The sequence below is a fragment of the Pelophylax lessonae genome (genome assembly GCF_965119305.1).
Source record: "Pelophylax lessonae genome assembly, chromosome: 4".
NCBI lineage: Eukaryota > Metazoa > Chordata > Amphibia > Anura > Ranidae > Pelophylax > Pelophylax lessonae.
This window is the reverse complement of record NC_138771.1, coordinates 274,853,052-274,867,399: the sequence shown is the minus strand read 5'-3', so window position 1 is coordinate 274,867,399 and position 14,348 is coordinate 274,853,052. Positions and strand designations below refer to the sequence as shown.

Below are 14,348 nucleotides of genomic sequence, written 5' to 3'. Positions count from 1 at the left end.
GTAGCGGGAGGCAGTTTGTTTGTAAAGGGCTGAAGACCGGAACAATAATGAGTGTCTGCAGGCAACAGCAAAGCAAGTGAAGGTTCCTTGCAAGCTTGGGGCTGCACTTCTGCAAATGGAGTTTGAGATTTGGTCAGGATCAATGCTGTCCTAAATGCTGAGAAATCCAGGCAGATACTTACCCATCATGCCATATCATCAGGGAGGTGTGTGATTGGCCCCAAATTGATTTTGCAGCACGACAACAATGCCAAAACATATAGCCCCCACAGAGCCCTGATCTCAACTTCATCAAGTCTGTCTAGGATTACATGAAGAGACTAACTGTGGTTAGTTCTCCAAGATGTTTGGAACAACCTACCTGCCGAGTTCCTTTAAAAACTGTGTGCAAGTGTACCTAGAAGAATAGATGTTGTTTTGAAGGCAAAGGGTGGTCACACCAAATATTGATTTTATTTGGATTTCTCTTCTATTAATTTGTATTTTGTTATTTGATAAAAAATAGACTATTAACACTTCTATTTCTGAAAGCATTCCTAATTTACAGAAACATTTCACACCTGTACAGTATATGTATATTAGAAGCACTGTGTGAAATTAGGCATTCTATAGGTCAGCCTTTTTCAACCAGGGTGCCCAGGCACCCTGGGGTGCCTTCAGGTCCCTTCAAGAGTGCCTTGCCAAAATACCTAAAAAATTGTATACAAGCCGTCAGGTGGATCAAGTCTGCCTTTTAGTTACAAAAAGCCACAGATTTTCATTGTGCACCAACACAACTTTCCAGCTGCCGGAATCTTAACAATCAATTATGTTATTGGTTGTTCAGGAGGACATCAGGTGCCTGCACAGCATCCTTGTTTGCCCTTCCCCTGCCCCTTTCTGTTAGCACTGAGGGAAATGAGAAACATTTCATTACTAGTCAGTACCAAGTGATGTACTTGGAAGAATAACTCACCTATCACGTTGGGTGTGCTACTGATAGTTTTACATAACACAGCAACATTTAATAGTTTTGTTTTTTACATTTTAGAATGGGGTGCCTTGGGATTGTGTAGAATTTTAAAGGGTGCCTTTACTGAAAAAAGTTTGAAAAACTGCTATAGATTGCCTAAGCATTCTATAGAATGCCTCATTTCACACATTGTCTGTACTGTAACATATAAATTGCATAATCTTAACAGTTACAGCAATCAACGCAACGGTTACTGCTGTCTCGTATGCAGCTTGAAAGCATAATAATAAGTTTAGTCAAACATTGTCAAAATTACAAAAATAGCATAAGAAACAATATATCTGAAAAAATCGTATACATTTCTTCTACATATGTTACATGTCTTAATGCACAAAATGTAGATTCCACATGCCTACAAATAGGAACAACTGTAGAAATGTATTTTGCCCAAAGACATTATTTTACATTTTTGAAGGATAACTGAGAATTGAACCACATATCAATCTTTTATATTTCTTGATAACATCTCTGCCCTTGAGCTACTGCTGGCTGTTAAAGGGACCCCATTCCCGCTAGATGTCTTGATTAATATTAAGGAGAATACAACAGGAGGTGCTGGAATACACAAAGGTCCCATTTGGACAGAGCTCAGAATTATGGCAGAAAGATATTTTCTGTTGGAATATTCAGGCTATACAGTATCATAAGCCACTGAATTCCAGATTACACATATTCAAAGAAAATTTGCAGTGTCCTCATGGTAATAAAGACTGCATTAAGTTTCAATCCTGGTCACATAAAATAATAGATCCTTAATAATTAAATTATTGGATGTCTTGGTCTCGTGTCATATAAACTGTCAATGTGTTTTAAATGCCAGTAATGTTTTTATTTTATTTACTTCTTTATTTTTGTGATGCATTAATGTATTCATTCATATTTAAACTGTATAAATGTAGATTAGGGATTATGCAGGAATAAAATAAGCTATTATAATAAATGGATTCCACCGTATCACCTCTCATCTTTCTAGACCCTAACTACTTTTATCTCATGATACTTTTGATAGTTAATATTTGGTTTAAATGTATATTCTGTATGTATATGTCCACTTCTTATGGTGTTTTACATCATATTTCCTTTAGGTATTTTATTTGTAGTATACTAAATCTATTCTATCACTTGTCTGCCTAGATTAAAAGGGTGAGAATTGCAAAATGTGAACAATATCAATCCTGCAACGAATGCTTGGCTGCAGCTGATCCACACTGTGGGTGGTGTCAATTAAAAAAAAGGTTTGATAATTGGGATTTTTTTTTAAATAATCTTATGCAGAAAAATTAGAAGTACTGTATAAGGTCTGATATATATAAGCAGACCTTTTATGTTTTGTTTTTTTTGTGACATATTAGATTTGTACCTGTTTATGTTACTATTGCTGCCAACATTTTCTGTTTTTTATAATTACCTTTTCTTTTTTTTTTTTTACACAAAAAAACATTTTATTTTAGTGCTTATGTAAATGGACTTTTGTTTGCATCAGAACTGTACATGAACTTTTGTTTGCAACAGAACAGTAATTGTAGCTGCTAACTTTTAATTTTTTTTTTTTTTTTGGCGGGGTTGCCTGGAGCTCCTCTTTAGGCACAGCTATTCTCTATAGTATTTATTAGGGGTGCTCAATTTAAAGGGTCCAAGGGCCACATTTGTATCCAGAAGTTGGGTCGGGGGTCACATCTAAACCAACCCCTTTACTATACCCTGTCCAGGTTGTATGAAGGCAGTCCAAGGACTTGTGTCAGGGGGGGATGCCAAAGAGTGCTCCCTTCCCATACAAATTGTATTCTGAAAATTTTCTTCTTTACTCTCACTAGAATTATGCTTTTGTTACAAAGACCCTTTCTGAATTTGGCACACAAAACATACATGCAAAAAACCTTACAAACAAACAGAAAAATAATCAAAACATGGGAACAATTGGATAAAGGAATTACTTAAAACTAAATAGGGCTTAAATAGGATTATTAACAATTTTTTTTTTTTTTTTTTTTACCTAGCAGCAGTAGCTTCCTTTTATACATCAATGCTGAGCAGAACCCAACTGTCAAGCTAACAGCCCAGTCCTGTAGGTTACACAGGGAGTGGAGGGTCAATTGCTGCTCAACAACTGCTGTCAGGTTGTTCCTCCATGAGGAGAGTTTAGTACTCGTTCTATAATAGATCTGTGAAGTCACTGGTGCTTTTGAGTCTTTCCAAGTTTTCTCCAGTGCAGAGCCTTAATGAAGGGGGAGTGGTTGCCTCCAAAATGTGTTGGCTTTGTTTAAATGACTTTTTTTTATCAACAATTAAAATTATCCTGGATTCTTTTATTTTAGTTTAACAGCTTGGTCCTGCAGATTGCATGGATGCAGCTCATGACCTTTGGTGGCACATGGGCCTCCTGTTGGACAGCCCTAGCCTATATTATCATTGTGCGAAGACAGCTGGGAGAATAATGCATCGTTATTTTAAAAGTCTTCTGTCCCACCCAAAGGTACTTTGAAGTCCCTGATAAGGATGATCGAACTTTTGAAAAGTTCGGTTCGGCCAGAACATCCAAACTTCCCGAAAGTTCGGCCCGGATTTCAGAACCCTATTGAAATCAATGGGACCCGAACTTCGGTAATCAAAAAACACCATTTTGAAGCCCCAAAACCCAATAAATGCCCCTAAAAAGTGCCTAGGGTTCTGGGTCATGCCCCATTAACTATTAATCACACAAAAAAAAGTTCTTAAAAATTGTCATTTTTGATAAAAAAAGCCAATTATTGCAAAATTAAAAAAAAAAAAAAGAGATTTTTTGATTTTTACTTTGGATTTAGTATCTGGGGGGTCTAAAAGGTGTGCACGTGAAGTTTCAGCTCTGTAGAATGTCCAGAACCATGAAAAAAAAAAGATAATTTTTCAGTAGAACAGGGATGTGGTTCGGGAGCCTCCTTTAACTTTAACACCTATATGATCTTTTTTTCTGGTTCTGGACATGCTACAGAGCTGAAACTTCACAGGTACACCTTTTAGACCCCCCAGACACAAAATCACACAAAAAAAGTTCTTAAAAATTGTCATTTTTGATAAAAAAGCCAATTATTGCAAAATTAAAAAAAAATAAAAAAAAGAGATTTTTTGATTTTTACTTTGGATTTAGTATCTGGGGGGTCTAAAAGGTGTGCATGTGAAGTTTCAGCTCTGTAGAATGTCCAGAACCATGAAAAAAAAAAGATAATTTTTCAGTAGAACAGGGATGTGGTTCGGGAGCCTCCTTTAACTTTAACACCTATATGATCTTTTTTTCTGGTTCTGGACATGCTACAGAGCTGAAACTTCACAGGTACACCTTTTAGACCCCCCAGACACAAAATCACACAAAAAAAGTTCTTAAAAATTGTCATTTTTGATAAAAAAAAAAGGCAATTATTGAAAAATTAAAAAAAAAAAAATGGATTTTTTGATTTTTACTTTGGATTTCAGATCTGGGGGGTCTAAAAAGTGTACATGTGAAGTTTCAGCTCTGTAGCATGTCCAGAGCCATAAAAAAAAAGATTGTTTGTATTAGAAAACTTTAAGCACAGGAATATGGCTTCTCTGCTGTAACACCTTGCCGGTTTAATAGAAGGCATTTTTTTGGGTTCTTTGCAGTCAGGAAAAACATCTGAACTTGTGTATAGTGGTACTGTGCACAAGTTCTAATGTTTTGCCTGCCTCCAAAATTCCCCAAAAAATGCCAGCAAAAACACACCTGGGCATTTTTTTTTTTACGCTAGCGTTTTTTTGGCATTTTTTGGGGTTCTTTTGAGGCAGGCAAAACATCTGAACTTGTGTATAGTGGTACTGTGCACAAGTTCTGATGTTTTGCCTGCCTCCAAAACCCCCCAAAAAATGCCAGCAAAAACACACCTGGGCATTTTTTTTTGACGCTAGCGTTTTTTTTGGCATTTTTTGGGGTTCTTTTGAGGCAGGCAAAACATCTGAACTTGTGTATGGTGGTATATATACACACATACATATATTTATATACACACCTAGACATATATAAGTGTGATAGTAGCAGAAATATATTACTGTAAATGATTTCATTAGCGCAAGCATATATTTCTGCTACTATCACACCTATATATGTCTAGGTGTGTATATAAATATATGTATGTGTGTATATACACCACTATACACAAGTTCAGATGTTTTGCCTGCCTCAAAAGAACCCCAAAAAATGCCAAAAAAAACGCTAGCGTCAAAAAAAAATGCACAGGTGTGTTTTTGCTGGCATTTTTTGGGGGGTTTTGGAGGCAGGCAAAACATCAGAACTTGTGCACAGTACCACTATACACAAGTTCAGATGTTTTGCCTGCCTCAAAAGAACCCCAAAAAATGCCAAAAAAAACGCTAGCGTCAAAAAAAAAAAATGCCCAGGTGTGTTTTTGCTGGCATTTTTTGGGGGGTTTTGGAGGCAGGCAAAACATCTGAACTTGTGCACAGTACCACTATACACAAGTTCAGATGTTTTTCCTGACTGCAAAGAACCCCAAAAAATGCCTTCTATTAAACCGGCAAGGTGTTACAGCAGAGAAGCCATATTCCTGTGCTTAAAGTTTTCTAATACAAACAATCTTTTTTTATGGTTCTGGACATGCTACAGAGCTGAAACTTCACATGTACACTTTTTAGACCCCCCAGATCTGAAATCCAAAGTAAAAATCAAAAAATCTCTTTTTTTTTTATTATTTTTTTTTAAATTTTCAATAATTGGCTTTTTTATCAAAAATGACAATTTTTAAGAACTTCTTTTGTGTGATTTTGTGTCTGGGGGGTCTAAAGGGTGTACCTGTGAAGTTTCAGCTCTGTAGCATGTCTAGAACCCCCAAAAAAAGATCATATAAGTGTAAAAGAGGGGTCCCACCATCCCTGCTCTACTGAAAAATGATATTTTTTCTGGTTCTGGACATGCTACAGAGCTGAAACTTCACAGGTACAATTTTTAGACCCCCCCAGACACTAAATCCAAAAAAAGTCATGCCTGCCTCCAAAAATGCCCGATAAATGCAAGAAAAAGCGCCGTAGAGAAGCCGTATTCCTGTTCTAATAAAAATTATAAGAAAATGCTAATTTTTGGGGGGTTCTGGACATGCTACAGAGCTGAAACTTCACATGTACACTTTTTAGACCCCCCAGATATAAAATCTCTTTTTTTTTTTTTTTTAATTTTTCAATAATTGGCTTTTTTATCAAAAATGACAATTTTTAAGAACTTCTTTTGTGTGATTTTGTGTCTGGGGGGGTCTAAAAGGTGTACCTGTGAAGTTTCAGCTCTGTAGCATGTCCAGAACCAGAAAAAAAAGGATTGTTTGTATTAGAAAACTTTGAGCACAGGAATATGGCTTCGCTGCTGTAACACCTTGCCGGTTTCAAAGCAGGCATTTTTTTGGGTTCTTTCCAGTCAGAAAAAACATCTGAACTTGTGTATAGTGGTACTGTGCACAAGTTCAGATGTTTTGCCTGCCTCTAAAACCCCCCAAAAAATGCCAGCAAAAACACACCTGGGCATTTTTTTTTTTTTGACGCTAGCACTTTTTTTGGCATTTTTTGGGGTTCTTTTGAGGCAGGCAAAACATCTGAACATGTGTATAGGGGGTATATATAGGCATATATGTCTGAATATATACCCCTAGACATATATAGATGTGATAGTAGCAGAAATATATTACTGTAAATGATTTCATTAGCGCAAGCATTTATTTCTGCTACTATCACACCTATATATGTCTAGGGGTATATATTCAGACATATATGTCTATATATACCCCCTATACACATGTTCAGATGTCATGTCTGACATCAAACATATCCTCAAAAAAGCACTGGCAGTGGCAGCCCCTGCAGCATAAAAAATGCTTGCTGGTGAGAAGCCATAATCCTGTCCCGAAGCAACTCAGAGAAATTATCATTTCTCTATAGCGGTCACCCTGCTATGGAAGGGTTTTGTCACCCTGCCATAGCAGTCACTGCCAGTTAACCCTACACTACACTACGGTCCCCTGACACTTAACACTTTCCCTACAGAAACTAAATTTTTGAAGCTAACTTAAGTGTAAAGGAGCACTCTAACTACACTAGATATCCCTTTCCTCACACTAAAAATAGCTAAATGACACTTTTAAAGTAAAATTAACAGAACTGCTTCCACTCTCTTCCATGTCCAGAATAACAATGCTGGGAATATGGCGGGGGCGATCTTATATACTGGGGGGCGTATTCACTAATGATTGGTCTAGGGACCCCCTAGTCACTCCAATCACATTCCTAGCATTCTCCTGCCCCCTCAATTGGCTTTTGCTAATGGTTCTGGTCCAATAACGGGCTTTTAAAGCCCATTTCCTGAAGCATTGCATTTTGGGCGGTTCTGGTTGCCGAATTCCGAACTTTTTGGGCAAAAAGTTCTAAATTCGGCCGAACCTCGAACACCCAATGTTCGGGCCGAACCGATGGTGGACCCGAACCGTTCGATCATCCCTAGTCCCTGATTGGTAGAGCTGCTTAAATGGCTACCAGGGTTTCCAGGGTTACACAACAGATCACCAATTACTTTGCTTATGGCCTGGAATTACTGAGTTGAGCAGCATTAGAAGCATAGCGTGAAGGTACTGTGATTATTGTCACATCTGATTTCTCAAAATTTCTTGCTTCTTTAGGCCCCTTTCACACATGCTGTCCGTTTGTCCGTTTTTCATCCATCCGTTGACGGATGAAAAACGGACATTGATGTATCTCTATGTAAAAACGGATAACAACGGATGATCATCAGTTAACATCCGTTTTCATCCGCTTCCGTCAATGTCTGTTTTTTTGAACAGATAAATGTCCTATTTTTCATCCGTCAAAAAAACGGATCGGACGAAAAACGGATGACAACGGATGAAAAACGGATGACAACGGATGAAAAACAGATAATAACTGATGAAAAACGGATGAAAAACAAATAAAAACTGATGAAAAAGGGATGAAAAAGGGATGAAAAATGGATGAAAAATGGATGAAAAACAGATGGAAAAGTGATACATTTTGACGTGACTGAACTGAAGAACTGAACGGACCTTATGTGTGAAAGGGGCCTTAATTTTCAAACTATCCAATTGTCATAATATTTAGTTGTGGAGGCATCATTCGTGAAAATTTCATTGGATACAGCTATCTTAACAGACAAAAAAAAGCTTAAAGCGGAATTTTACCCACAACTTCTTGATAAAAAATAACGTTCTTTAGCAAGGAAAATACCTCCCACACTTATAAATATGCTACCAAAATTAGTGTGTGCTGTAAAATGCCTCCAGCATTGCTCCTGTTTTTTCTTGTTGGAGGCTGCCATTTTGCTGAAGCCTAGAGCCCCTGAATAGCAGTAAATCATAAAGCAGAACTAAACCCATCAATTTAATGGTTTAAAAAACAGTTACATTCCTGGAATGCTGAGATTGCTAACTGTCAAATTTGCTTGTGTCCTCAACCAAACTGGTAAGCCGCCAAATAGCTGGTGTCATAACTGATCACATGTGCAGCACCATGGCTATTGCAGATCAAACAGAAGCAGCTTCCTTGGCTGTAAAGGATAGGAAAGTTTAATTCCAATTTAAGGCTGTCAGCAGATCAGCCTCTACGAATTCAACAGTGCCTAAAAATGGAGAGCAACCGAGCATGTGCAGAGCAGGGAGAGACCCTGTATTACTGGCTTTTAAAGAGGTAGTATACTCATTCATAGTACTTTACATATTTAAAATATATATATATGCATATAATATTTTTACCTTTCTCCTTTGCCACTCACTTTCTCCGTTGCATAGATATTTTGTTTGTAATTTCGAATTACGTCACCCGCGCATGCTCCGTTCAGCCTGATTTTCTGGCAAGTTATTGCTGCTGCCAGAATAATGCAGGGTCTCTACCTGGGCTACTTCATTTCCTTTGCTGGACGTCAGCCCCGTGCTCACGTGTGATTAAGAATGACTTATTACAGGCTTTAAATTGAAATTGAGAAAAAAAAGGTCTGAGTATACTACCACTTTAGGAAGTTTTTTTTTTTTTTTTTTTTTTTTAATGTTTTACATAGCTATAGCTGAAAAATTGGCCAGCATGAAGTGATATAGCAGGACTTCATTTTCTGACTTAAAGCGGAGTTCCAGCCATTTACTCACCTGTCCAACGGTCCAGCGATGCGGCCGCCGGAAGCCTCGATCCTCTCCCACGGCGCCGGCATCACTGCTGTGGGCACCCGGCTGTTACAGTTTGCGGCTTCACAGCCGGGTGCCCACTGCGCATGCGCGAGTCGCGCTGCGCGCCGTGATTGGCCGGCAATCTTCTGGGACCTCTGACGTGTCCCAGAAGATTGCAGGGAGGGAGGGGGAGAGGAGAACTTCCGCTCAGGGCGCCGCGGCGCTCCGAGCGGAAGTGGGAGCAGGTACCTGTCAAAACTAGGTACCCGCTCCCCCCCCCAAAAAATGACATGCCAAATGTGGCATGTCGGGGGGTCAGGACTCCCTAAAGCGGAAGTTCCACTTTTGGGTGGAACTCCGCTTTAAGTTCCACTTTAATTTATTTTTAACAGATTTAAGCATATCTGAATCCCCAAAATGTATTAGGTTGCATTTTACCAATACCAGTGTATTAACCCCTTCACTGCCTTCCTTTGTGTATGTCCTGTACATTTTTTGTCTCTAATGCACCATTCTCCTGCACTGTGTTTAACCCTGTCAGTACCAGTATGTTTTTTTCATTTCCAAAACATTGTGACGAAAAATTACATCACTTTGGGGTTGTCTGATTTCCAAAAAAAGGGTCATTTGGGGGGTTTTCGTGCAATCCTGGCATTTTCATTTTGATTGACAGTAAGGGGAACAGTTTTGTAATTTTTGGTCTTTTTTTTTTTTCATTTTATAGTAAAAAATAAAAAACAGCAGGTATTAAATGCCACCAAAAGAATCTGTCTCAAAAAATGGTATAAAATGAATTTCCAAGTTGCACGTCAGAGTAATTTGTCAGTCAAACTATCACAGCACTGAAAACTAACAATGGCCTGGTAATGAAGGGGTGTATTAAAGGCTGGTACTCAAGCAGTTAACCTCCTCACATCCGCGCTACAGCCTATATACGGCTGCAGCGCGGACTCGAATTTTCGGGAGGCCGTTTTTAAACGGCCTCCAGTGACATGCCCCCCCGCGCGCTCCTGCGAGCGCGCAGCGGGGAGAATCTGTGTCGGCCGTGTCCAAGGGACACGGCCGATCACAGATCGTGGTGAATGGCCAATCACAGCGGCCATTCACCACGTGATCAAGCCGTCCAATGAGAGATGATCTCATATGTAAACATATGAGATCATCTCTCATCGCCGGCGCTCCTTCCTCACACAGACACTGCAGTGTGAGGAAGGAGGGGGAGCCGACAGCCGCTGGGGACACAGAGACATGTAATCAGGGCACTGATCACCAGTGCCCTGATTACTGAAGGTAAAAAAAACGCACACATTGCCCCCCCATCAGTGCCCACAGTGCCCACCATCAGTGCCCCCATCAATGCCCACAATCAGTGCCCATAGTGCTGCCAGTCAGTGCCCATCAGTGCCTGCTCATCTAGGCACTGATGAGCACTGACTGGCAGCACTATGGGCACTGAGTGTGGGCACTTATGGTGCTGCCCATCAGTGCTCATCAGTGCCGCCCATCAGTGCTCATCAGTGCCACCCGTCAGTGTCCATCAGTGCCACCCGTTAGTGTCCATCAGTGCCGCCTATCAGTGCCCATCAGTGCCACCCGTCAGTGCCACCTCTCAGTGCCCAGCAGTGCCACCTCTCAGTACCCAGCAGTGCCACCTCTCAGTGCCCAGCAGTGCCGCCTATCAGTGCCGCCTATCAGTGCCGCCTATCAGTGCCACCTATCAGTGCCGCCTATCAGTGCTCATCAGTGCGGCATATTAGTACCTCCTTATCAGTGCCCATAAGTGCCACCTCATCAGTGCCCATAAGTGCCACCTCATCAGTGCCCATAAGTGCAGCCTATCAGTGCCCATAAGTGCAGCCTATCAGTGCCCATCAGTGCCGCCTCATCAGCGCACATCAGTGAGGGAGAAAAATTTATTTTCAAAATTTACTCGCAGAAAATAAGAAAAACTTTTTTTTTTTTTTCAAAATTTTCTGTCTTTTTTCTTTTTTTTGTAAAAAATAAAAAACCCAGAGATGATTAAATATCACCAAAAGAAATCTCTATTTGTGTGAAAAAAATGATAAAAATTTCATATGGGTACAGTGTAGCATGACCGCGCAATTGTCATTCAAAGTGTGAGAGCACTGAAAGCTGAAAATTGGCCTGGATGGGAAGGGTGTTTAAGTGCACAGAAGGCAAGTGGTTAAGGTTACTTTTGTTTTACTTTTCTTATCCTGATTGACTATTTTTATAGCATAGTATTTTTAACAATATTGACTAATTTAAGGGATTATGGGTAAATCACATCTTAAATTAATACATAAATACTTTTTAAAAAACTTTCATGCATTTGGTTTTACTATATATTATTAGGTGTACCATGAAGGCAGAATGTTCATCAGATCCATTATTGAAAAATTGGATTGAGAAGTCTGAGGAATATGGAAAGTGTTTGGGAATCCATGTTATTTCTACGGATAAGAGCCAGGTATTCTTTTTAATGTCATGCTGCTTACGTTATTTGCCTTCATTTACTATACGAGAAGTGAACTCTAGGCAGATAAAGAAAACACAAATTAAACTCTGTAATCATCAATATATCATCAATGTATCTTTTTAAATGCAAACAGTCAAAAGATTTGATTTACTAAAATTGCAGATTGCAAAAACTTGTTAAAAAAAAAAAACCTGGAAGCTGATTGGTTTCTATGCAGAACTGCACCAGATTTTGCACTCTCCAGTTATATTAAATCAACTCCAAAGTACCTGAATTTGACCTGGTATCAGCCTCTTGCAGTCTTTATATAGCAGGGCTGGGAGTGTGACATGAAGAAACATCACAAGGAGTCAATGAGGTTGGTGTACTAAAACTTGAGAGTGTAAAATTTGATGTAGCTGTGCATGGTAGCCAATCAGCTTCCAGGTTTTTTGTCAAAGCTTAATTGAACAAGCTGACATTAGATGCTAAATGGTCTCTGTGCAGAACTGCACCAGATTTTTGCACTCTGAAGTCCTAGTAAATCAACCCCAATGAGTTTATGTGCTGAAAAGAAGCATGGTAATAGGAAGAGTAATATGCTTCTCCTTATCCATCCTGCTTATCCTTTCAATGTCAAGGCACAGGCTGGGGTGGGTCCAGGGTGAACTGGGTTACACAATGCTGGCCAATGCCATCAAACTGAGAACACCAAAGCAAAAAAAAAACCAGGGGGGGGGGGATCTTAAGTGTAAAGATGAATACTACAGCTAAAGCTGGTTTATTAATGAAGTTATTCATTATTATAATTTTATTTATGACTGAAGTTCTAGGTACAATACATTCATGACATTTGTGGAATTCTACATCATAAAAACTATAATAGGTCAACTTTTATTTTACTTATAGGTGTATAAATACATGTTTTAAAAAAATTAACAAAAATGTTAACATGTAAAAGTTTTATTGAGTTTGTAGAATTATAAACAAGGCAGCTTACAATTCAAGTGGTAGAGTCATGTAGAATACATACAGTACAAACAGTAATAGTGTTACAGCAGTAAAACTATGAACAACATCCAACAAATCAGTGATTCAGAGATGCTAAAAAAAATCTTATGGGTATGTAATGGATCACCAGCAAAAGTCAATGCGTTTTATCCACAATTGTTAAGTCAAGCAGGTATATAGAGTACCTTCAGAATGTCCAGTGTTATACAGCCTGAATTACTGTAAGTAATTAGAAGGGCTAAAGGAAAGGGGGGGGGGGGGAGAGTGGGGAGGGGAGAAAAGGAGTATGATATTTTGCTATCGAAATTGATCACAAAGACAGCTTATGAACCGAGGCATTGATCCATGCATTCCAGATCCTATCATTTTCTGCCCTCCTCCTTTTAAATACTCCTCACCTGGAAATCCTCCTCTCTGCCCAGTGAGAGGGCCTTGGCAGTACGGTGTTAATGGAGGAACGCCAAGCCATCACAATGAGCAGAGGATAATTTCCATGTGAAGAGAATTTCCCTACTTGCATAAAAATAAATAATTTTACATATTTTTACATATCTATCCACCTCCAGATTGTCAGTGCCTGAAGTTTAACTATAAATGTCTGTAAAGTGAAAAAGAAATAACGAATTAAGCACAAATATGCTATGTGAGATACAATCAGCGCTACTATTCACTATCCAAATACTGTGTCAATATTTTAGTATACTCATTAATTATATAATATTGCTGCTGTACACTCCTAGTGGTTCAACCACACTACAAATAACATATAAATATTCTTACTGTTTTGGTTGTGCTGCACTGTAAGAATATTTAAAGCACAAATATGAACACAAAGATTTTCTTATAGAGAAGAAGGAGACTAATGAACCTTGCTTTGCTAACTTTGCATTATAATAATTTATGTTTTTACAAGCCTAACAGTTTTTTTTTCTCCTTTTTTTTAAAACTATCAAAAGTGTACCTGTGGCTTTGGGACTAAAATGACTCCAAATCCTTCATGACAGAATTTGTTTCTAAGCAAAGTTCTGTTTTTTTTCTAATCCATACAGATCACAATAAGCCTCAAGAAAAATCCTTCATTATTTGGTAGAAATAGTTTTTGGAGGTGTGAATTTCAAAAGAAGGCCACTGGGGATGTTCTTTGTAATGGAACAGCTGACCAACGGTCCTTGAACTGCTCCTGTCCATTTACAACTGTCGAGTCATCTGATGGAGGTATACCTTCTTTCAATACTGAGCTACAATGTTTTGTTCAGACACATAATATGAACTAATTTTTAATTGTTAAAGCATACCAATAATTCATTCTGTAGAATATAACTGGACGAGTTATATATTCTATTGTTGTTTGGCACTTTTTAAAGTAGTGAGTTTGAGAGATTTTAATTAAAATATGCTTTATGGGTGGACTAAAAAAAAAAATGTAAAGATCAATGATGATGATGTGAAATGTGGTAATGTGAAAAAAAAACAATCGCAAATCTTGTTTTAAAGTGGTATTAAAGGTTGGATTTTTTTAAAAAAAATAACAAATAAGCTATACCTATCTGCTCTTTGCAATGGTTTTGCAGAGCATCCCTGATCCTCTTCTTTTTGGGTACCCCACCAGCGGTCCTGGCTCCTCCCCCATCAAGTGCCCTCAAATAGCCGCTTGCCATGGAGGCACTCCAGCAGACCCGCTACTGAGTCGCGC

General features: G+C 38.7%; 1 protein-coding gene across 1 annotated transcript in view; it reads left to right on the top strand.

Moving 5' to 3' along the window:
* The window catches only part of LOC309553361 (plexin-C1-like), a 201,429-nt gene that overhangs the window by 36,741 nt on the left and 150,340 nt on the right, over nt 1-14,348 (top strand). Inside the window, exons 4-6 of the mRNA XM_082254465.1 lie at nt 2,147-2,247; nt 11,542-11,656; nt 13,705-13,870. Coding sequence (XP_082110591.1) covers nt 2,147-2,247; nt 11,542-11,656; nt 13,705-13,870 — 382 coding nt within the window. The remainder of the gene's footprint in view (nt 1-2,146; nt 2,248-11,541; nt 11,657-13,704; nt 13,871-14,348) is intronic.